General features: G+C 43.3%; 1 protein-coding gene across 3 annotated transcripts; it reads right to left on the bottom strand.

Moving 5' to 3' along the window:
• Positions 1-785: 785 nt before the first annotated feature.
• On the bottom strand, positions 786-20,026 carry LOC112077557 (uncharacterized). Of its 3 annotated transcripts, none has more exons than XM_070441747.1 (20): positions 19,852-20,026; positions 19,187-19,317; positions 18,610-18,744; positions 18,452-18,488; positions 18,304-18,357; positions 18,100-18,168; positions 13,071-13,180; positions 11,206-11,343; positions 11,000-11,069; positions 10,817-10,870; positions 10,560-10,616; positions 10,314-10,389; positions 9,933-10,022; positions 4,733-4,786; positions 4,538-4,630; positions 4,288-4,416; positions 4,045-4,116; positions 3,875-3,937; positions 3,527-3,692; positions 786-3,410 (listed from the first exon to the last, which is right to left on the bottom strand). In XM_070441747.1, the coding sequence occupies exons 1-20, from the start codon at positions 19,904-19,906 to the stop codon at positions 3,354-3,356; spliced, it is 1,710 nt and encodes a 569-aa protein (XP_070297848.1). In that variant the 5' UTR covers positions 19,907-20,026; the 3' UTR covers positions 786-3,353. The 3 variants fall into 3 exon arrangements, with proteins under 3 accessions (XP_070297848.1, XP_023999823.2, XP_070297849.1); XM_024144055.2 differs by having other exon boundaries at positions 11,000-11,072; positions 19,852-20,025; XM_070441748.1 differs by lacking the exons at positions 3,875-3,937; positions 4,045-4,116 and having other exon boundaries at positions 11,000-11,072; positions 19,852-20,025.
• Positions 20,027-25,327: the final 5,301 nt, after the last annotated feature.

The raw sequence follows: 25,327 nt of genomic DNA, 5'->3' as shown, positions 1-25,327 counted from the left end.
TCACCCAAATTACAAAATATAATTTTCTTTCTTTACCCCGTATGTCACAACTTCTGCCGAAGTCAATGCCTCTCCTTGTTCGAGCGGTGCTCGGCGATCGATGTCACCAGTCTTCTAGCCATCATTGATCTATGTTTCATTTTCCATTGGTTTTGTTTGGTCTTCTTACACACCTGGTTCCAATCCCATTCATTAATTGTTATGTATTTAACCCTCTGTTTCCCTCATGTCCTTGTCAGATTGTTTATTGTTATGTTCATGTTCTATGGATGGGTGTGCGATGGGTTCTTGTACCCACATTTATTTTATTATGGACTTTGGTTTTGGAGTTTATGTTTATAAGTTATTAAAATACTCCATTTATACAAGTTTAATTCTCCTGCGCTTGACTTCCCTGCCCTACATACACGACGTGACACCGTAAGCAGTCTATGGAAAAGCTCAGACAGCAATCCATGCTTTGGTTTTGTTTACCTGACCACTGTCTTCAAATGCAAACTTTTTAGATCAAATCCATGTCAAGTAATGTGAGGCCAATATCCCCTTTCTTGCATTGTTTTCATGCTTCATTTCAAAATCAATCTTAAAATGACTTAATTGAGCTACACAATCAAATGTTGACACTTTAGGATGATTTTCAAAAAAGAATTTTAACAGGGTTATTGACTTGGATTTGTGCCACAAATGCTAAAATGCATATTTCTAACCAAGTACAGTAACAAAACAAAGCATGGATTGCTTCTTATCTTGTCCATAGACTGCTTACAGGGTAAGACACAACAACATGTAGTTTTTAATTTGGGTGGACTATCCCTTTAAGTACGCAAGACAGAGTTACATAGGTGTAAGAGGGTATGCAGTGAAATTAGAATATAGCCTACCACTTAATGAGCACAGAATGTATAATATAATGATCCTAATGTGCTTTTCAAATATGGCATCTGGCATAGTAATACTTTGCTTCATAAGGTATTACACATCCTGGTGATAATGCTTTATGCAGTTATAGATGTTCATGAGCAGTTATTAGCACATATGTTGTGCATCCTGATGCATTATGAATAGAAGGTGTTATTAATGCTCCTGTAATGCATTATAAAGAGAACATCCATATGAAGTGTTACCTGTTTAAACTGACCAATCATGCATTCCTATGAAAACGGTGGTTTAAATAAAGTCTGTTGTAGTATCTTCTAGAGCAGGGGTACTCAACTCTTACCCTACGAGGTCCGGAGCTTGCTGGTTTTCTGTAATACCTGATAATTAATTGCACTACACTGGGGTCACAGGTCTAAATCAGTCCCTGATTAGAGGGGAAGAATGACTAAATGCAGTGGAACTTGTTTCGAGGTCCAGAGTTGAGTTTGAGGACTCTAGTCTCTAAAGGAAAATGGAACATCAACTTTCTTTACTGAAAGTAGGATTACAGGTGTCGGTTTATGTTAAATGTCTGTGAAGTTGGGACAAATTATGCAAGTTATTTTAAAACTAACATGCTGTAACTCTCAAATAATGAAAAAATGCTTCAGTAAAATAGAGCATCTTAGACTGGGCCCTGTGATAATGATGTCTCTTCTACACTACATGACCAAAAGTATGTGGACACCTGCTCGTCAAACATCTCATTCCAAAATCATGGGTTTTAATATGGAGTTGGTCCCCCCTTTGCTGCTATAATTGTCTCCACTCTTCTGAGAAGGCTTTCCTCTAGATGTTGGAACATTGCTGCAGGGACCATTCAGCCACAAGAGCATTAGTGAGGTCGGGCACTGATGTTGGGCGATTAGGCCTGGCTCGCAGTTGGCGTTCCAATTCATCCCAAAGGTGGTCGACGGGGTTGAGGTCAGGGCTATGCAGGCCAATCAAGTTCTTCCACACAGATCTCAACAAATCATTTTGTATGTACCTCGCTTTGTCCATGGAGGCATTGTCATGCTGAAACAGGAAAGGGCCTTCCCCAAACTGTTGCCATAAAGTTGGAAGCACAGAATCATCTATAATGTCATTGTATGCTGTAGTGTTAAGATTTCCCTTCACTGGAACTAAGGGGCCTAGCCCGAACCATGAAAAACAGCCCAAGACCACTATTCCTCCTCTACCCAACGTTACAGTTGGCACTATGCATTGGGGCAGGTAGTTTTCCTGGAATCTGCCAAACCCAGATTCGTCTGATGGACTAACAAATGGTGAAGCAAGAACGCGTTTCCACTGCTCCAGAGTCCAATGGCGGCAAGCCTTACACCACTTCAGCCGACGCTTGGCATTGCGCATGGTGAACTTAGGCTTGTGTGCAGCTGTTCGGTCATGGAAACCCAATTCATGAAGCTCATGACGAACAATTGTGCTGACGATGCTTCCAGAGGCAGTTTGGAACTCTGTAGTGTGTGTTGCAACCGAGGACAGACTATTTTTATGCACTACGCATTTCAGCACCTGGTGGTCCCGTTCTGTGAGCTTGTGTGGCCTACCACTTCATGGCTGAGCCAATGATGCTCCACAATAACAGCCCTTACAGGTGGCCAGGGCAGCTCTAGCAGGGCATAAATTTTATGAACTGACTTGTAGGAAAGGTAGCATCCTATGATGGTGCCACATTGAAAGTCACTGAGCTCTTCAGTAAGGCCATTCTACTGCTAATGTTTGTCGATGGAGATTGCATGGCTGTGTGCTCGATTTTATACACCTGTCAGCAACGGGTGTGGCTGAAATAGACATATCCACTCATTTGAAGGGGTGTCCACATACTTTTGTGTATACATAGTGTAAATAACGCCGGTCAATGTTTAGCTATTTGACATGTCCACAAGACATTGAGACCTCAGGACCTTGGAAATGTCTCTACTAAAGAGGTTTATGTTTTATGCATCTTCCCATGTGTATGTGATTGATATTTGCTTGTATGTATAGTAAACAATACTAGCGTAAGTATGATCATACCATCCTTTCATATCTTTATAATGTTGTATAGCTAATATGTGACATGCTGTATCATAATCAGTCATAAATCACACTCATTTTCAGATTATAATAATTTTGTAATTTTAGTTATCTACAAGTCCTGGGCTGTTTTGGAATTTTAACTGATTTCACTTGAACACATTTCCTAACCAATCCACATTATACCTGTCACATAGAGAATTAACTTAATAAATTGTTGAGGTTTCTGAAAATCAATGTGCAGTAAAACACACTGGTCAGAATGTGTGACTGATTATGATGGCATGACTGATTATGATGAAGCAAGTCACATATGTATGTGTATCTTATAATAAGTACTGTATATCATATATTACTGTATCTTATAATAAGTACTGTATATCATATATTACTGTATCTTATTAGGTTTTCTTTTGCTACACAAACGTCCACCGTTTGCTACAGTTCTCCTCCATGTCATTAGGTCCTTTGTCCTTGGGAAAAACACAAGAGTTACAAATATGTTGGAGCTAAAAGACAACGAGCCCCGTCATTTTAGATACCAAGCCAAACAGTTCACCAGTTGTCAGAGGACATTAACAGTACTTACTATTAACTCAGGAGGTTTGGTGACTTGGTCCTTGTCCATGGCCTGTTTGTCCAATAGAGCAGTGGTCTCCTCGGCAGCTCTGTTAGACATGGGAGGTCCTTCATTCATCTGAGGAGGTCCTGGACTCTGTGCACCAGGATTCACTTCCTCAGTCTCATCGTTAACCCTGTTGGAGAAATAAGACATCAACATTCACATTCATGATCCACCATAATACTGTCCCCTATAGAGATAACAGATAACAGTGTTTCTCAAACTCGGTCCTGCCCCCCCCTGGGGGTGCATCTGTTGGAGAGGGGTACACATGGTCTACGTGTTCATGACCTAAATGACAGAGGAGTGACTCACTTGCAGAGGGGTGAAGTCTCACCAGCACCCTGACCTGGGGCCCCATTGGTCAGGTGTGATTCCCTGTGGAGTAAGATACAGACTGGATCAGGAAACATGACCTCAACCAGTTATTTAACCTCCTCTACCATCCCATGCAACTTTACACACAGATAAATACACATTCTCACCTTCTATATGGCACGCGTCCATTGCTCTGAGGTTGACCCAGAAGCTGTGGGTCATCAGTCTGGCTGTTAACACTGTGGGAGCAATAACAGGGCTATCATCAGGATTAAAACTCTTGATCCAGCACAAACAACACTGTCCTCCATAGAGGCAGAGACTAACATGATACATGGGATCAATTCTGAAGGGAGAAATGAGATTGATAATGAAGATCTATCAAAGGAGTCCTCATGTGGAGAATTTACCTAACAACCTTGGGTATATTCAGTGTGGGGGAATCAGCATGTGTCTTCTGACAGGTTTCAGTGTCTGCTCTGTCATTGTCTGACGGCTTTCCATCCTCCATTCCTAGAACACCTTCCTCTCCTTGGCCACTAAAGTTGAGATTATTACATTGATGATGATTTAAGGATCTCGACTGGGAAGGATACAAATGTTCTCCATAGTCTACATTACAGAGGACTGACAGGTGATTAGTCATGTGGTACAGTTTACCTGGCATCTCCATTCAGCAGAGGGTTGTCAGCGCCTGTCTCTTCATTGTCCATGGGCTGCCTGCTCTCCTCTCCTGGCTCACCTCCTTGGTCACTGAAAGTGAGATTATGATGAGCATGACTGAAAGGATAAGCAAGTCAAACTGATCCAGGACAGAATAGAGTATAAATATGTAATAGAGGTATTCTAACTAACCTGGGAACAACCACAGCTTCAACAGTCTCACCGTCATCAGGCTTTCTGATGTCTCTGTGATAAAACATGTACCAAAGGTTCAGTCAGATACCCACAGGTACAAGTGGAATCATCTACGATACATTACACCAGTCAAAAATACACCAGTTGCCCTTCTGACTTGAATATGTTATGTCTTGCCTGGAAAGGGCTCTAAAGGCAGGGTTGTAGGTGAAAGTTGTTGCTTGCCAATAGACTTACCGGTATTAAGAAATGCCACCAAGGGCCTCCCGGGTGGCGCAGTGGTCTAGGGCACTGCATCGCAGCGTAGCTGTGCACAAGAGACTCTGGGTTCGCGCCCAGGCTCTGTCGCAGCCGGCCGTGACCGGGAGGTCCGTGGGGCGACGCACAATTGTCCGGGTTAGGGAGGGTTTGGCCGGTATCCTTGTCTCATCGCGCACCAGCGACTCCTGTGGCGGGCCGGGCGCAGTGCCTGCTAACCAAGGTAGCCAGGTGCACAGTGTTTCCTCCGACACATTGGTGCGGCTGGCTTCCGGGTTGGAGGCGCGCTGTGTTAAGAAGCAGTGCGGCTTGGCTTGGTTGGGTTGTGTTTCGGAGGACGCATGGCTTTCGACCTCCGTCTCTCCCGAGCCCGTACGGGAGTTGTAGCGATGAGACAAGATAGTAATTAGTAACAATTGGATACCACGAAATTGGGGAGAAAAGGGGGTAAAATTTATAAAAATAAAAAAAAAGATAAAAGAAATGCCATGCAGATCTATTGAGTAATTCTTCCTTTGCCTTCTATAGCAGGGCTTTCCAACCCTGTTCCTGGAGCGCTACCCTCCTGTAGGTTCTCTCTCCAACCCCAGTTGTAACTAACCTGATGCAGCTTTTTAATCAGCTTTCAGGGATGAGCAACTTTGATGGGGGTGTCACGCCCTGACCTTAGTTCCTTGTTTATGTCTCTATTTTGGTTTGGTCAGGGCGTGAGTTGGGGTGGGCATTCTATGTTTTGTTCTATGTTGTCCTTTTCTATGTGTTTGGCCTGGTATGGTTCCCAATCAGAGGCAGCTGTCAATCGTTGTCTCTGATTGAGAACCATACTTAGGTAGCCTGTTCCCACCTGTGTTTGTGGGTAGTTGTTTTCTGTTTTGTGTATTGCACCTTGCAGAACTGTTCGTTTGTCGTTTTGTTGTTTTTGTTCAAGTGTTCGTATTTATTAAAAGTATTATGAATACTTACCACGCTGCACCTTGGTCCTCTTCTCCTTCTCCCGACGACGTTCGTTACAGAACTACCCACCACCAACGGACCAAGCAGCGTGGAAGAATGGACTCCTGGACATGGGAGGAAATCTTGGACGGCAAGGGACCCTGGGCACAGCCGGGAGAGTATCGCCGTCCTAAAGAGGAGCTGGAGGCAGCCAAAGCGGAGCGGCGATGCTACGAGGAGTTGGCTCGAGGAAAAGTGCACRAGAGGCAGCCCCAGAATTTTTTKKGGGGGGGRACACGGGGAGATTGGCGGATTCAGGTAGGAGACCTGAGCCAATTCCTCGTGCTTACCGGGTGGAGCGTCGTACTGGTCAGGCACCATGTTATGCGGTGGAGCGCACGGTGTCTCCAGTGCACGTTCACAGCCCGGTACTTTACATCGCAGCTCCTCGCATCGGCCGGGCGAGAGTGGGCATCGAGCCAGGACGGAGTGTGCCAGCCCTGCTCTCCAGGCCTCCAGTGCGTCTCCTCGGCCCGGGTTATCCTGCGCCAGCTCTGCGCACTGTGTCTCCAGTGCGTCTGCACAGTCCTGTGCGTCCTGTGCCTGCGCCCTGCACGTGCAGGGCCAAAGTCACCATACAGCCAGGACGGGTTGTGCAGGCTCTTAGCTCGAGACCTCCAGTGCGCCTCCACGGCCCAGTGTATCCGGTGCCTCGGCCAAGGACAAGGCCTCYTGCATGTCTCCCAAGCCTGGTGAGTCCTGTGCCTGTGCTAAGCCCTAACCCTCCTGCATGTATCCTCAGCCTGTGCCTTCTCCCAGAGCCAGGCCTCCTGTGTGTCTCTCCACTCCAGTGATGATCCATGGCAAGAAGCCTCCAGTGATGATCCATGTCACGAAGCCTCCAGTGATGATCCATGGCACGAAGCCTCCAGTGATGATCCATGGCAAGAAGCCTCCAGTGATGATCCATGGCAAGAAGCCTCCAGTGATGATGCATCGGCAAGAAGCCTGCAGGGATGATCCATCGCAGCGCAAGGCCTCCCAGGGATGATCCATGGCAAGAAGCCTCCAGTGATGATCTATGGCACGAAGCCTCCAGTGATGATCCATGGCAAGAAGCCTCCAGTGATGACCCATGGCACGAAGCCTCCAGTGGTGATCCATGGTACAAGCCTCCAGTGATGATCCATGGCACAAAGCCTCCGAGCGATGATCCATGGCACGAAGCCCAGTGATGTCCTGGCACGAAGCCTCCAGTGAGGAGTTATGGCACGAGGCCTCCAGCGGACACCCTCTAGTCCGGAGCCTCCAGCGTCGCCCTCTAGTCCGGAGCCGCCAGCGACGCCCTCTAGTCCGGAGCCTCCAGGACGCTCTCTAGTCCGGAGCAGCCAGAGTCTCCCTCCTGTCCGGACAGCGCAGATTCGCCCTCCTGTTCGGAGCAGCCAGAGTCGCCCTCCTGTCCGGAGCAGCCAGAGTCGCCCTCCTGTCCGGAGCAGCCAGAGTCGCCCTCCTGTCCGGAGCTGCCAGTCGCCCTCCGTCGCGGAGCTGCAGATTCGCCTCCTGTCCGGAGCTGCCAGATTCGCCCTCCTGTCGCGGAGCTGCCAGAGTCACCCTCTGTCCGGAGCTGCCAGAGTCGCCCTCCTGTCCGGAGTTGCCAGAGTCGCCCTCCTGTCCGGAGTTGCCAGAGTCGCCCTCCTGTCCGGAGCTGCCAGAGTCGCCCTCCTGTCTGGGGCCCGCTGCTAGGGTCCCAGTCCGTGGTCGGTGGCGAGGGTCCCCGCTCTAGAGGCGCCACCTAAGTGGGACAAGCCAGAGGGAGCGGGGTCTACATCCCGCACAGAGCCGCCACCACGGTGAAAGGCCCAGACCCTCCCCTATAGGTTCAGGTTTTGTAGCCGGAGTCCGCACCTTTTGGGGGGGGGGGGGGGTACTGTCATGCCCTGACCTTAGGGTCCTTTTATGTCTCTATTTTGGTTGGTCAGGGCGTGAGTTGGGGTGGGCATTCTATGTTTTGTTCTATGTTGTCCTTTTCTATGTGTTTGGCCTGGTATGTTCCCAATCAGAGGCAGCTGTCAATCGTTGTCTCTGATTGAGAACCATACTTAGGTAGCCTGTTCCCACCTGTGTTTGTGGGTAGTTGTTTTCTGTTTGTGTTTGCACCTTGCAGAACTGTTCGTCTGTCGTTTTGTTGTTTTTGTTCAGGTGTTTGTTTTATTATAAAAGTATTATGAATACTTACCACGCTGCACCTTGGTCCTCTTCTCCTTCTCCCGCGACGTTCGTATCAGGGGGCCACAAAAATCTGAATTCATTATGAGGGACCACAGTGGCTCGTGGGTCTGCGTACCCACATTCACACTCACACATGCAGTCAGAGCCGGCCCTAAGCAACATTTTGCTATGGGATTAGAGAACATTTTGCAGAGGAAAAGGATAATAACCTCACACTCAATGTCAAACAAACAAAGGAGATGATCGTGGACTTCAGGAAACAGCAGAGGGAGCACCCCCATATCCAATCGACGGGACAGTAGTGGAGAGGGTAGAAAGTTTTAAGTTCCTCGGCGTACACATCACGGACAAACTGAATTGGTCCACCCACACAGACAGCGTGGTGAAGAAGACGTAGCAGCGCCTCTTCAACTCAGGAGGCTGAAGAAATTTGGTTGTCACCAAAAGCACTCACAAACTTTTACAGATGCACAATCGAGAGCATCCTGTCAGGCTGTATCACGCCTGGTACGGCAACTGCTCCGCCCACAACCGCAAGGCTCTTCCAGGGGTAAAGTGGAGGTCTGCACAATGCATCACCGGGGGCAAACTACCTGCCCTCCAGGACACCTACACCACCCGATGTCACAGGAAGGCCATAAAGATCATCAAGGACAACAACCACCCGAACCACTGCCTGTTCACCCCGCTATCATCCAGAAGGCGAGGTCAGTACAGGTGCATCAAAGCAGGGACCGAGAGACTGAAAAACAGCTTCTATCTCAAGGCCATCAGACTGTTAAACAGTCACCACTAACATTGAGTGGCTGCTGCTAACATAGTGACTCAACTCCAGCCACTTTAATAAATGGAAAAATTGATTTAAAAAAATGTGTCACTAGCCACTTTAAACAATGCCACTTAATATAATGTTTACAGACCCTACATTACTCATCTCATATGTATATACTGTACTCGATACCATCTACTGCATCTTGCCTATGCCGTTCTGTACCATCACTCATTCATATATCTTTATGTACATATTCTTCATCTCTTTACACTTGTGTGTATAAGGTAGCTGTTGTGAAATTGTTAGGTTAGATTACTCGTTGGTTATTACTGCATTGTCGGAACTAGAAGCACAAGCATTTCGCTACACTCGCATTAACATCTGCTAACCATGTGTATGTGACAAATAAAATTTGATTTGATATTTAAAGCAAGTTTGCTGCAATTCTACACATTTTGCCATATGGAGGAGAGAAGATTTGCAATTTTATAACTAATTGCATGCAATTCTACTATTTTTGCCTTAGGGTGGAGAGAATGTCAATATGATATGTCAATGTCAATATGATATCTAAGTGACAGTGACTTACAAAATCAATGCCCACCCCCCCTGTCAGCAATTTGACGATGTTTACTACAAGTTTACGTAGCTGGTCAGATTTATTTACCAATCAAAAAWTTTTAGTGATTGAGTGATTTTCAATGACTGACATGACAAGAGGAAAACTCCTGATGAACAACCACATTTTTTAATTGTACCTTGTGTATTCTAGCTGTCAACAGTAAAACGGGGGTCCGCAGGCCTCCAGTTGCCCATCCCTGAGATAATTATTAGAATCAGGTGTGCTAGATAAGGGTTGGAGGGAAATCCTACAGGACAGTAGCTCTCCAGGATCAGGGTTGGAGAGCCCTGTTCTATAGAGACAGAAACTAATATGACCCATAGCAACAGCTGAAGACAGTGAGACTATCATACAGATCATCAAAGTGATGTATAAAGGTTTACCTGGAATAACGTTGCTCATTCTGCATCAGAGGAATGGAGTTTGGTTCTGGATTGCCCTGAACCTCTTCCATGTCTCTGTGGCCTTGGTTGCTAAAGATGAGATTATTACATTAATAAGAAATTATGATAATGTTTGATAAACAACAGTAACTTTACAAAATGTCCGACAAGACTGTAGTTTGTAAGTGTCCTGCAAGTTCCAGGCTGTTCTCATCCTGTTTGTGACCTGCAAGGACCCCATTGGTCTGACTTTAAACCCTAGTAGTAAGACAGAGAGAACTAGTCTCATAACTATCATATACCCTCTGCAACAATTCTAATTGACTTAAAGACAAAAACAGTTATAAAGCTGTTATAAAAACAGTTATATAGGATACTCACCACTGTTTGTCTCGCCAAGATTTATACACACAAAAAAAGAGCAGACCAGCAATGACAGCAACAGCAACAACACCAACTGAAAAACAAAATGTAGTCATCATATGTTGACATATTCACACAAATGAAAAGGTTTAAAAATAACCTTCTAACAGTAGTTGATCTTGGTAGCATTGTTTTGAGGTCAGATTTACTTGTCATTTGCTCATACAGAGGAGGCTGTGGTGATAGATTTGCGTAAACACTCACCAATGATTTTCCAGATCAAATCAGTGTCACCACGGTTTGTATCAGGATGGTCTCCATCTATAATGGTGGTATTAGAGAGAATAAAGTTATTTCCATGACATAATCAATCAAAATACTGAATGTAGTTATGTAGTCTTTCACCGAATTTAATTTCCAAGCAGGCGTCCAGAATATAAAAACATCAACAAACGAATTCTCAAGGGATTGACATTGGTCTCTCAATGTTCATCGTGAAAATTAGCCATCTCAGTACTCACCTGGGATGATGGTTGAATTCAAAGGTGCAGTTGTCACAACCTCATTCCTCATCTCTACAAAGGCCAGACAGAGGTTAAAAGGTGTACAGAATTCAAAATTAATGAATATGATTTAGTGCTATTCTTTATGTGCCCTTGAAAGATACTTGAAATTGATGGAAAAGAGGAATGTCAACTATCTACCTGTGACAATGTAATGGGAACATCTCTCCTTAACTGGGGGTTCTTCACCATTAGACTCAGTTCCAGCCTTCTGCTGAGAGGGAATGGGGAGGGATATTGTTTAATCAGTTGCATCCTAACAATACGGGATTAAACCCATAAATAAAAAGACAAATGTGTAAGTTGTTATAATCAACCTCTAAATAATGTGAAATTACAGAGCTCACCTGTGTAGAATCAATGTAAATTATGTTCATTTTCAGATTTTGGCATTTATAGAGGGTGATTGAACTGTTGTTCATCGTTACCACCTCATTCTTATCAAATTCCATTGGCTTGTCCTCTCCACTGTTGGCAATGGCAGTCTGTGGGAAAGAAAGGCAAAAAGCTATTTAAAGTTGGAAAAAGGCAAGTCAAATGATCAATACAGAATATACAGTGCATTCGGAAGGTATTCAGACCCCTTGACTTTTTCCACATTTTGTTACATTACACCATTTTTCTCAAATGGATTAAACAAATAAAATCCTCATCAATCTACACACAATACCCCACAATAACAAAGTGAAAACAGGTTTTTAGAAATGTTAGCAAATGTATAAAACAAATTTAAAAAGCAGCAATACCTTCTTTACATAAGTATTCAGACTCTTTGCTATGAGACTCAAAATTGAGCTCAAGTGCATCCTGTTTCCATCTATCATCCTTGAGATGTTTCTATAACTTGATTCCACCTGTGGAAAATTCTATTGATTGGACATTATTTGGAAAGGCACACACCTGTCTGTATAAGGTCCCACAGTTCACAGTGCACAAGGCATGAGGTCGAAGGAATTGTCCGTAGAGCACCCGAGACAGGATTGTGTTAAAAAAATACCAAAACATTTCTACACCATTGAAGGTCCCCAGGAACATAATGGCCTCCATCATTCTTAAATGGCAGAAGTTTAGAACCACCAAGACTCTTCCTAGAGCTGGCCGCCTGGCCAAACTGAGCAATCGGGGGAGAAGGGAGTTGGTCAGGGAGGTGACAAGAACCTGATGATCACTCTGATAGAGCTCTGGAGTTCCTGTGTGGAGATGGGAGAACCTTCCAGAAGGACAGCCATTGCTGCAGCACTCCACCAATCAAGCATTTATGATACAGTGGCCAGACAGAAGCCACTCCTCAGTAAAAGGAACATGACAGCCCGCTTGGAGTTTGCCAAAAGGCACCTAAAAGACTCTCAGACCATGACAAACAAGATTCTCTGGTCTGATAAAACCAAGATTGAACTCTTTGGCCTGAATGCCAAGCATCACGTCTGGAGGAAACCTGGCACCATCCCTACGGTGAAGCATGGTGGTGGCAGCATCTTGCTGTGGGGATGTTTTTCAGCGGAAGGGACTGGGAGACTAGTCAGGATCGAGGGAAAGATGAACGGAGCAAAGTACAGCGGGATCCTTGATGTAAACCTGCTCCAGGGCGCTCAGGACTTCAGACTTGGGCGAAGGTTCACCTTCCAACAGGATAACGACCCTAAGCACACAGCCAAGACAAAGCAGGAGTGGATTCGGGACAAGTCTCTGAATGTCCTTGAGTGGCCCAGCCAGAGCCTGGACTTGAACTCGATCGAACATCCATAGAGAGACCTGAAAATAGCTGTGTAGCTACTCCCCATCCAACCTGACCGAGCTTGAAAGGATGGGAGAAACCCTCCATATACAGGTGTGTAGGGTTATACCCAAGAAGACTCGAGGCTGTAATCGCTGCCAAAGGTGCTTCAACAAAGTACTGAGTAATGGGTCTGAATACTTATGTAAATGTGAAATTTCCATTTTTTATTTCTTATTTCTCAAAATGTTTTTTTGCTTTGTCACTATGGGGTATTGTGTGTAGATTGATGAGGAGTAAAAAACTATTTAATTAATTTTAGAATGAGACTGTAACGTATCAAAATGTGGAAAAAGTCAAGGGGTCTGAATACTTTCCGAATGCACTGTATGTAGTGGTATTATTTTAATTCAAGTAATTCTGTGTGGATTGCATCCATTGCTCTCCTGCAGTTGTTACTTCCTGTATAGCTTAACTAAAACACAGATTTGAACTTACCCCGTTCTTGTTGAACACCGCAATGTCAAGTACCCCTGGAATGTATGGATACACGTATCTACCATCCCTGCTCTTCAATTGTCCACAGGACATTTTCACCAAAGTACATGCTAAGGATGTCAAGAAAGTTTTATTTAGGACAACGTTATGTGCATTATTACGAAAACCACTTACAAATTCCTTTAGACAGAAACAAAATAAAATAAACTGTCTTGAGGTTTGAGTTCTAGATACATTGAACAATAACAATAGATAAAGATTGTCTAAGAGGACTAGCACTCATATAGGACCAGTGGTGTAAAGTACTTAAGTAAAAATATTTGAAAGTACTACTTAAGTAGTTTTTTGGGGTATCTGTAATTTACATTACTTTTACTTCACTACATTCCTAAAGAAAATGATGTACAGTCGTGGCCAAAAGTTTTGAGAATGACACAAATATAAATTTTCACAAAGTTTGCTGCTTCAGTGTCTTTAGATAGTTTTGTCAGATGTTACTATGGAATACTGAAGTATAATTACAAGCATTTCATTAGTGTCAAAGGCTTTTATTGACAATTACATGAAGTTGATGCAAAGAGTCAATATTTGCAGTGTTGACCCTTCTTTTTCAAGACCTCTGCAATCCGCCCTGGCATGCTGTCAATTAACTTCTGGGCCACATCCTGACTGATGGCAGCCCATTCTTGCATAATCAATGCTTGGAGTTTGTCAGAATTTGTGGGTTTTTTGTTTGTCCACCCGCCTCTTGAGAATTGACCACAAGTTCTCAATGGGATTAAGGTCTGGGGAGTTTCCTGACCATGGAGCAAAAATATCGATGTTTTGTTCCCCGAGCCACTTAGTTATCACTTTTGCCTTATGGCAAGGTGCTCCATCATGCTGGAAAAGGCATTGTTCGTCACCAAACTGTTCCTGGATGGTTGGGAGAAGTTGCTCATAGAGGATGTATTGGTACCATTCTTTATTCATGGCTGTGTTCTTAGGCAAAATTGTGAGTGGGCCTACTCCCTTTGCTTTTTCCGGATGCCCCAAACATTCAGAAAGGAGATAAGTGGCTTATTTACTGCCCTTCTTGACACCAGGCCATCCTCCAAAAGTCTTCGCCTCACTGTGCGTGCAGATGCACTCACACCTGCCTGCTGCCATTCCTGAGCAAGCTCTGTACTGGTGGTGCCCCGATCCCGCAGCTGAATCAACTTTAGGAGACGGTCCATCATACAAACTGAGGCAGCAGACTTTGTGAAAATTAATATTTGTGTCATTCTCAAAACTTTTGGCCACGACTGTACATTTTACAGGTTCTCGCACCAAAGCCGGCTCTACAGGTTCCCGCGCTTCTGCAGAAGCGACCGGCCTGCTCCTGGTCCTCGGGACCATCCCTCTGGTTGGTGTCGTCCGGCGGCTGGAGCCGCACGTTAGGGAAGGGGTACTGTCACGTTTACTCCCGCTCCCCCTCCCCGGCGCTCGACTTTGCCAGTTGTCTCATCAATATGCACACCTGCCACCATCGTTACAAGCACCTGCGCTACATGACACTCACCTAGACGCAATCACCTTCCTGATTACCTCCCCTRTATCTGTCACTCCTCTTGGTTCTTTCCTCAAGCACCAATGACTCGTTTTCTGTTTCATGTCAGTACACTTTTCGTGTTTGTTGTTTTGTACTGTGTTCTATTTATTTGCTCTCCCTGTATGTGCTTCCCAAATCTAAGCGTACACATTACAACTGACTTTCTGTAGGCTTGGAACGATGGGTCCCAGAGCACGTTAACCTGATGAACGGTTTGAAAACGGTTCACGGTACGATGTTTTCTAATCACTGGGTTAAGGGAACTGAGTTTCTGTCTTGAAGGCGTGTTTTGTTTGTGACATGTATCAAGAGTTTGCATTAAGGTGAGATTATCTGCAGATTGCACATTCTCTTGAAAAGCCATGTCAGTGACAGAGGTTATACTCACATTCACAGAATGTCCTTCTCTGAACCCGGTAATATAARCTACTCACACCTAGATGATTTCATTCATTCATGTTTCACCATTTATCAATGATTATTGAGGCTCATTAGGGGGACTTTTCTCCACCTCTCCCTGAATGACATCCTCCATATCAGTCTTCTTTTCTGCAGGTGTTCTACCTCCAGTCTGATGGGGATCTTGGTACTCTGGGCATCTTGGGTGTTTGTTGGTTCCGGATTGTTTGAATGATGGCCAACATTGATGTTTGGCTGTCTTCAATTGTATTCCCCAGAGAGTTGCACTTCCTTCGGGGACCCTTATCCTGTTTTTATTTGGTGCCGATTGTCACTCGGCTTAGTAGCCACTTTGCCAGATTCATTTTTAGTATTTTTCCTATTCTTCTTCTTCTTATACTGAGGGGTCATTGTTGTAGACTCTGGCTCACCAGGTAACAACTCCAATTGTTCATTCACTCCACCTTTGTCCTTTGGAGCCAAGAGATTATCCTGTTCAACCTCACTCTCACTTTCTGTCATTCCAGCTGAGATATGTGGTACGTCTGCCCTTCTCATGGGGACAGGATTGTTGTCCTGCACATAGTGTGAGAAAGTTTCCTCTATGCACCTTATGTTTTTCTGTGTAGTAGAACTGTACTCAACCATCTCCTGACCCCTCTACAGTAGGACTGTACTCAACCATCTCCTGACCCCCTCTACAGTGGGACTGTACTCAACCATCTCCTACCCCTTTACAGTAGACTGTAACTCAACCATCTCCTGACCCCTCTACAGTAGAACTGTACTCAACCATCTCCTGACCCCTCTACAGTAGAACTGACTCAACCATCTCCTGACCCCTCTACAGTAAACTGTACTCAACCATCTCCTGACCCCCTCTACAGTAGACTGTACTCAACCATCTCCTGACCCCCTCTAACTGGATGTACTCAACCATCTCCTGACCCTCTACAGTAGGACGTTACTCAACCATCTCCTGACCCCTCTACAGTGGGACTGTACTCAACCATCTCCTGACCCCCTCTACAGTAGACTGTACTCAACCATCTCCTGACCCCTCTACAGTAGGACTGTACTCAACCATCTCCTGACCCCCCTACAGTGGACTGTACTCAACCATCTCCTGACCCCTCTTCAGTAGGACTGTACTCAACCATCTCCTGACCCCCTCTACAGTTGACTGTACTCAACCATCTCCTGACCCCTCTACAGTAGGACTGTACTCAACCATCTCCTGACCCCTCTACAGTGGACTGTACTCAACCATCTCTGACCCCTCTACAGTGGGACTGTACTCAACCATCTCCTGACCCCCTCTACAGTGGACTTGTACTCAACCATCTCCTGACCCCCTCTACAGTGGGACTGTACTCAACCATCTCCTGACCCCTCTACAGTGGGACTGTACTCAACCATCTCCTGACTCCCTCTACAGGGGACGTACTCACCATCTCCTGACCCCTCTACAGTGGACTGTACTCAACCATCTCCTGACCCCCTCTACAGTCGGACTGTACTCAACCATCTCTGACCCCTCTACAGTGGACTGTACTCAACCATCTCCTGACCCCCTCTACAGTGGGACTGTACTCAACCATCTCCTGACCACCTCTACAGTGGACTGTACTCAACCATCTCCTGACCCCTCTACAGTGGGTTTGTGTCTGCCAGTCCTGTCTACGAGCAGGCATTGTTCATCATAAAATACTTTGATCAAATGAGGGCCATTTTCAGGCTGTGTTATGGAAGTGATGGGGCTGTTTCAACATAACAAAAACAATCTCCATTGGAGCAGTTTGTGAGTTGACCCTGTATCTTATCATGTGCCTCATCACCTCCCCACCTCCTTGCATACAGCTTCAGCCAGAAACTCAGTCACAACACTATCAACTGCTGATTCAGGTGGTTTTTTAATTGTAACTTGAATTGAGTTCTGGTCAGCCATGCACGACTTCAAACTGAAAGGATTGTTCTCTTTGAACTCAACATGTTTTCATCTGACTGTTATTCCTCTGATCAGAAGCTTCCCCTTGCTTCCTTACTGAGAAGGTATATATGCCAGAGTGCATGTGTTTGGATGAATTTCATGTATGAGACTGTGGTAGAGCTCCTCCTCCTTGATGGTGTTGGCTATTGGCCTCCTCCTTTGTCAGGATTTCTCTCTCCATGATATAAATAGGTCAAACCTATGAGGCATTTCGTCCCACAACCTTTCTCCAGGTCCCATTTTTCTAGACATCGCTGGAGAAGACGTGGAACTGAAGCAGCCATTCTGATTTGATCTTGATGTATTGTGTTAATGTGTAAAGTCATTTGTTTAACTTTGAAATGTATCAACAATAATATTCAGCATTATACAGGGAAAGTACTTCTTACTGAAGATTTGATGTACGGTTGGTCCTCAAATAGATATTTACTGGATTCTGTGTTCTCCAGAAGTCAAAGCTTTTTAGTTGRGCTGAATACTGGACAAAACATGTATATACTGTATCTGTCAGGACCTTACAGGCCGTCGGTCGATACATCCAGAAGAGAAAACCATATCAAAACATACATATGGGTTATAGGCTACATGATACATGTAACTCTGATTTGAAAAAGTCACCAAAAAATTCAAGCACCTTTTCTTGCCTTATAGACTGCACACGCTGGGCATCATTCACAAGTGATACTATTCTCTCCCATCAGACTATTCTCAATTTAATCTTGTTTTTACATTAACTAAATAATATATATATTTTTTAAATTAGTTTTGTGATTTAGAATGGGCCATTATCATGCCCCTGTCAGAACAGGGGCATGGTAAGAAACACTATACACTTGAATTGCAAATGGAGGACACATTTCGCACAGTTCATTGTCATGCCAGCCAGGTGGGCTACTCAACGGTCAAGTGGAATTTGACTGCAACAATCACTTGTCAGAGATGCAAAAATATTTGTAATGGTTGAACACAGTTTTACCCATTGATATTGGCTATGATATTATTTCATGTTTTTAAGCTTAATAACAGAGTGTTACTGTACCACACAATGATCACGTGGACTCACTCACCTGGGAAGAGCCATTTGTGAGTGTTGTCATGGTTGGGGTTTTCGTTGTCGACATCCTGCTTCACATCATCTTATAAATAAAATGAAAGACATAGTTAATGACATTTATAACTGAGAATCATTTGATGACTACCCAACCGAGAGCCAGTGGAAGCAACAGCTCTCCTTCAATATAATCTGCTCTGTGATACAGAGGAACACTCACCTGCAGTTGTATTCTGACTGTCAGGCTCTTTCTCCAAAGGCTTCTTTGGCTCATCTAGAACAACACAATATATATATATATATATACACTRTGAATATGTGAAAAAAACACGTGTCCTCAAACTTGAAAAACAATATACACATCTCACCTGATGCACCAGACACAATGAAATGGGTCAAATGCTCCTGAAATATGATAACATCAATATCAAATTATTAACATGCAACTGGAATGTTTGGTCTGGTATTGTAGTTTACAAGGTAACTATACATAGCCTAAACTGCAGTGATAAATAGCCATACTCACAGACCGATCAYATATGGCAGTGTGGTCTACGTTGACACACTGCAGGAGGGTGATGCAGGAGTAGCTGACATCAATCACATTGGGTGCWTGTGAAGTGTTTTTGTGTCGGCAAAGTTCAGCAAGCCRCGTAGACGTCTGTGGAAGAAAAAATACAAAMGCAAAGTTAGACATCTAACACACAAAAACAATATTCTACATGTTTGAATACATTTGTCATTAAACTGTATCTACTGTTTGTATTTTTTGTCTATTTAACAATGCAAGTCAGTTAAGMACAAATTCTTTTTTACAATGATGGCCTACTGGGGAACAGTGGGTCTTGTTCAGGGGCAGAACAACAGATTTTCACCTTGTCAGCTTGGGGATTCAATCCAGMAACCTTTAGGTTACTGGCCCAACACTCTAACCACTAGGCTACCTGCCTCCCCTGAAGTGTGAAAGACAGTCCTATTTCTGATTCTACAGTAGTCTGATAGTGAAGCCTGTGAATCATATTGATTCCCCAGTTTGAAAGTTGTACATCATATGTAGTTGTAGTCACGAGAGTCTTGTGAGATACAATAAACAGATATCTTACCTTATTGGAATCCACGGATTGCCACTCCACACATTTAGGTTTCTCCTTCTCCTTTACACAGTATTTGTAAGCATTTTCAGTTCGGAGGCTTGCACAACTAACATTCTTGGTTTCTTCTCCACCCCAACAGCCTGCARAAAAAAGGAGGAAGAGATCATGTATGTTGAAAAACAATTACCACAGCCTTCTACAGCACATKACTTTAATTACTGCTGTTGAACAGATACAAATGTCCAGAAGAAGCAGCCTGCTTTACAAAGACAATAGCATATGATCATGTTTGTATCACTATTTGTAGCCACATATAAAGATATAGTTTGTGATATAGTTTGTAGGAGTGCAGGATTGACATCTCACAAACAAAGAAATACAGTAAGAGTGCTGGTACTGTAGCCAACGCCCAAAAAAGGCTTTACTGTCAACGCCATTTTGTAGAAATACTAGTTGAGGGAGAATTTGTATTTTGCAATATTTCTTTCCTGAGAATTGTAACTTTTCCAAGAGAACGGCAAATAGCAAAGAGATAAGCAAACACTCAAGACATCGAAAAAGCTAAACCAACTACACAAAATATGTGTCAGGAATTCCGGGCTTTGGGGAGACTAAAACATATGAAACGTCAGCAGCACCCAGAAAAAAATACAAAGCCAAGACAATGTTCTTACCTTGAATTAACAGGGGGATTGTCAATAAGAAACCAAATAGATAAGAAATATACATGGTGGCCCCTTATTCCAAACAACGTATTGCTGAGTGCTGAGTTTCAGTCTGTCAGTGCAAAGCAAACCAAGGCGGGAAAGACTCTTGTTGAGTCACAAATGGAAGTTACGTCACAAGGAGGAGCAAGAATAAACGCATCTCATTTGTTGGAGAAATATTGAAATATTGAAAATATTTGAAATAACGTTTTGTGAACATGAAACTCGATTTTTTTGTCTGCAACTTAAGGCATTCAAATTAAAAAGTCAAAATATTTTCAATAAATGTTCCTTTCCCCCATGTAAAGCCTCCAGTAGGATGACAACTTGACCTGATTTCTACAGGTGTGGCAGTCTGATAATAGTGTTATGCTTTATTGCACTGTAGGTGGTGCACTGCGATGTGTCTGAAGTGCAGAACTCATTACTAGGTCCATATTACCTGTCTCCTGCCCACATGACCTGTCTAGAAGGTCATAAGGTCAGATACAACTCAGGGTCCTGCACACAACACTTCTGACCACTAGAAGGGGCTGTTGTTGTACTGTAGGAATGAAGAACATGGTTTTGTTGAACTGTAGGGAAAAGGGGGATACCTAGTCAGTTGTACAACTGATGCCTTCAACTGAAATGTGTATTCCGCATTTAACCTCTGAATCAGAGAGGTGCGGGGGGCTACCTTAATCGACATCCACGTCTGGAGAACAGTGGGTTAACTGCCTTGCTCATGGGCAGAATGACAGATTTTTACCTTGTCAGCTCGAGGATTTGATCCAGCAACCTTTCAGTTACTGGCCCAACGCTCCAGTAGGCTACCTGCTGCCCCATTTACCTCATGGTAGATAACTTTACCAAATGATAGATAACTTTACCTCATATTAGATAACTTTACCTCAAGGTAGATAACTGTTCGAATGATTCAGCGGGTAAAGTGATCACAAGCAGTTAGTGTTTTTAAAATGTTTATAAAGATGATGAACACTCTAGGTTGACTGTGACATCTGACCCTCAGTGAGTGGAGGGTGTGAAGAGAATATCATTATTACAATCACGTGGTACATTTCAGAGTGGGATGAAATAGGAAAACATCAGAAACTCATCATCCATACCATACTGTACCATACCGTGCCATACCATCATTGGCTCCTGTATGTTACTGGTGAACACATCAGACATCCCACAAAGACAGACATACAGTCTGTGTACATGATCACATGAGCAGCTACTGTAGAAACCAGGAGCATTAGCGTGGCACGTGTGTGTGTGTGTGTTTGTGCCTGCATGTGTGCTTGTGTGTGTGTCTGCATAAACTTGAAAAACTGAAAACGAGTGACACAAGACTAAATAAATCATCCGTTTGATCTTTCCCTCTCCACCAGTGTCTCATTTGAAGAAAACACAACCACAAGCTAGAAAGGAATGTTTTAATGATAGAAGGAAAGCAACTCATTATAATATTAATAAGCGTTGTACCAGTAACTGAAAAGTCACTGGTTTGAATCCCCGAGCTGACTAGGTCTGTCGAGGATTCCTTGAGCAAGGCATTAAACTTGAATTGTTCCTATAAGTCACATAAAAGCTGCATAAAAGCATCTGCTAAACTACTAAAATGTTAACGTATTAAATAAAACAAGTTGTGACCATACACAAAACTCTGCAGAATAGCCTTCCTAAAAAGTAGATATGACAATAATTTGGAGGTTTGTTCATACAAATACATGCAAAAAGTTTGTTAGAAATAATACAAGAGAGTATGAGGGACAATTGTATCCATCAGACCTAAGTCGTTCATTAAACAATAGTGTTAAGGAACTCACTTTCTTGTATTGGCAATGTATGAGCAGATCATATCAATCCAACAGTCAAAATGCATAGTACTAAACACTGAGTGTACAAACATTAGACAAACATTAGGAACACCTTCCTAATATTGAGTTACACCCACTTTTGCCCTCAGAACAGCCTCAATTCATCAGGGCATGGACTACAAGGTATCAAAAGCATTCCACAGGGATGCTGGCCTATGTTGACTCCAATGCTTCCCAGAGTTGTGTCAAGTTGGCTGGATGTMCTTTGGGTGGTGGACCATTCTTGATACACACAGGAAACTGTTGAGAGTGAAAGTCCAGCAGCGTTGCAGTTCTTGACACACTCAAACCAGTGAGCCTGGCACATACTACCACAGCCCGTTCAAAGGCACTTAAATCTTTTGTCATGCCCATTCACCCTCTGAATGGCACCCACACACAATCCATGTCTCAAGGCTTAAAAAACCTTCTTTAACCTGTCTTCTGCCCTTCATCTACACTGATTGAAGTGGATTTAACAAGTGACATCAATTAGAGATCATAGCTTTCACCTGAATTCACCTGGTCAGTCTGTCATGTTCTTAATGTTTTGTACACTCAGTGTAAATTGGTCATGAAAGCGTAATAAGGAAATAAAACAAAATACATGTCTAAGGTAACTAACCATAAAAGCATCAGGCGAAAACCATTCATAAAAGTATGGGACCAACCCACAAACATGACATCAAATACATTACAAGTAAGTCAAATTAACATAATCAAAAGATGAAGAAAATGAAGAAAATTTACCTTTCCTGACACTAAGGTTATAAGGTCTCAATGTATGTGGGTATGTCATTCGCCTAAGTCATTTGACCTGACAGATACTCTCAATGTGATAAACATTCTAATGAAACGGTGAACACAAATATCAACATAGCTACACAATTACTGTCTAAAGGTGTGGTATTTTTCACAATGTCACTAGTAGGTGGGGATGTGGGGTACAGTCAGTTCCTTCTGCAAGAACTGCGGGTAACACTTCCTATGAATACCCTCTTCATAATGTGTTATAAGTGCATTTATAACACCTTATCTGCGCAATATGCATTATAATGCATGACATAGGCTCTAATGGTTGCTAATAAATGTAATTATAAGTAGGCAGCATAATGCCTTCCGACTGGGCACAGACATCAATTCAATGTCTATTCCACATTGGTTTAACGTAATTTCATTGAAATTATGTGGAAACAATGTTACTTCAACCAGTGTGTGCCTCAGCGGGTTATGATTATGAAGCTAAGTGGTATGACCTACACAAAATGCTCTTTAGGRAAWTGTGTCAGAGGGCTATACTGTAACGACTTCAYGTAGGAGTTCCGCACTCCTGTTAAAGGGATAGTTCACCCAAATKACAAAATRTAATTTGATTTCYTTAAGCTGTAAGCAGKYTATGRACAAGCTCAGACAGCAATCCATGCTTTGGTTTCGGATGGGTGGACTTATAACGCCAACGTCTAACAACCCAAAGGTTGCGTGTTCGAATATCATCACAGGATATTTTAGCATTTTCGCTAATTAGCAACTTTGCAATTACTTACTACTTTTTAGCTTAATGAGCACAGAATGTATAATATAACGATCCTAATGTGCTTTTCAAATATGGCATCTGGCATAGTAATACTTTGCTTCATAAGGTATTACACATCCTGGTGATAATGCTTTATGCAGTTATAGATGTTCATGAGCAGTTATTAGCACATATGTTGTGCATCCTGATGCATTATGAATAGAAGGTGTTATTAATGCTCCTGTAATGCATTATAAAGAGAACATCCATATGAAGTGTTACCTGTTTAAACTGACCAATCATGCATTCCTATGAAAACGGTGGTTTAAATAAAGTCTGTTGTAGTATCTTCTAGAGCAGGGGTACTCAACTCTTACCCTACGAGGTCCGGAGCTTGCTGGTTTTCTGTAATACCTGATAATTAATTGCACTACACTGGGGTCACAGGTCTAAATCAGTCCCTGATTAGAGGGGAAGAATGACTAAATGCAGTGGAACTTGTTTCGAGGTCCAGAGTTGAGTTTGAGGACTCTAGTCTCTAAAGGAAAATGGAACATCAACTTTCTTTACTGAAAGTAGGATTACAGGTGTGTGTTAAATGTCTGTGAAATGTTTTGCTGAAGTTGGGACAAATTATGCAAGTTATTTTAAAACTAACATGCTGTAACTCTCAATTCAGAAATAATGAATAATTTCTTCAGTAAAATAGAGCATCTTAGACTGGGCCCTGTGATAATGATGTCTCTTCTACACTACATGACCAAAAGTATGTGGACACCTGCTCGTTGAACGTCTCAATCCAAAATCATGGGCATTATTATGGAGTTGCTGCTATAACTGCCTCCACTCTTCTGGGAAGGCTTTCCACTAAATGATGGAACATTGCTACGGGGACCTGCTTCCATTCAGCCACAAGAGCATTAGTGAGGTCGGGCACTGATGTTGGGCGATTAGGCCTGGCTCGCAGTCAGCGTTCCAAAGGTATTTGATGGGATTGAGGTCAGGGCTCTGTGCAGGCCAGTGAAGTTCTTCCACACCGATCTTGACAAATAATTTCTGTATGGACCTCGCTTTGTGCACAGGGGCATTGTCATGCTGAAACAGGAAAGGGCCATCCCCAATCCACAAAGTTGGAAGCACAGAATAATCTAGAATATCATTGTATGCTGTAGCGTTAAGATTTCCCTTCACTGGAACTAAGGGGCCTAGCCAGAACCATGAAAACAGACCCATACCATTATTGCTTCTCCACAAAACTTTACAGTTGGCACTATGCATTGGGGCAGGTACCATTTTCCTGGCATGTGCCAAACCCAGAGGACAGACAATCTTTACACGTTACGTGCTTCAGCACATGGGCGGCCATGTTCTGTGAGCTTGTGTGGCCTACCACATCGCGGCTGAGCCATTGTTGCTCCACAATAACAGCACTTACAGCTAACCGGGACAGCTCTAGCAGGGAAGACATTTTATGAACTGACTTGTTGGAAAGGTGGCATCCTATGACGGTACCACATTGAAAGTCACTGAGCTCTTCAGTACGGACCATTCTACTGCCAATGTTTGTCTATGGAGATCGCATGGCGGTGTGCTCGATTTTATACACCTGTCAGCAACGGGTGTGGCTGAAATAGACATATCCACTAATTTGAAGGGGTGTCCACATACTTTTGTGTATATATAGTGTAAATAACGCCGGTCAATGTTTAGCTATTCTATTTGACAGTCCACAAGACATTGAGACCTCAGGACCTGGAAATGTCTCTACTAAAGAGGTTTATGTTTTTATGGCATCTTCCCATGTGTATGTGATTGATATTGCTTGTTATGTATAGTAAACAATACTAGCGTAAGTATGATCATACCATCCTTTCATATCTTTATAATGTTGTATAGCTAATATGTGACATGCTGTATCATAATCAGTCATAAATCACACTCATTTCAGATTATAATAATTTTGTAATTTTAGTTATCTACAAGTCCTGGGCTGTTTTGGAATTTTAAACTGATTTCACTTGAACACATTTCCTAACCAATCCACATTATTACCTGTCACATAGAGAATTAACTTAAATAAATT

The sequence above is a fragment of the Salvelinus sp. IW2-2015 genome, unplaced genomic scaffold (assembly GCF_002910315.2).
Source record: "Salvelinus sp. IW2-2015 unplaced genomic scaffold, ASM291031v2 Un_scaffold4689, whole genome shotgun sequence".
Taxonomy (NCBI): Eukaryota; Metazoa; Chordata; class Actinopteri; order Salmoniformes; family Salmonidae; genus Salvelinus; species Salvelinus sp. IW2-2015.
The sequence above is the reverse complement of the archived record's forward strand: the minus strand, read 5'-3'. Positions and strand labels throughout refer to the sequence as shown.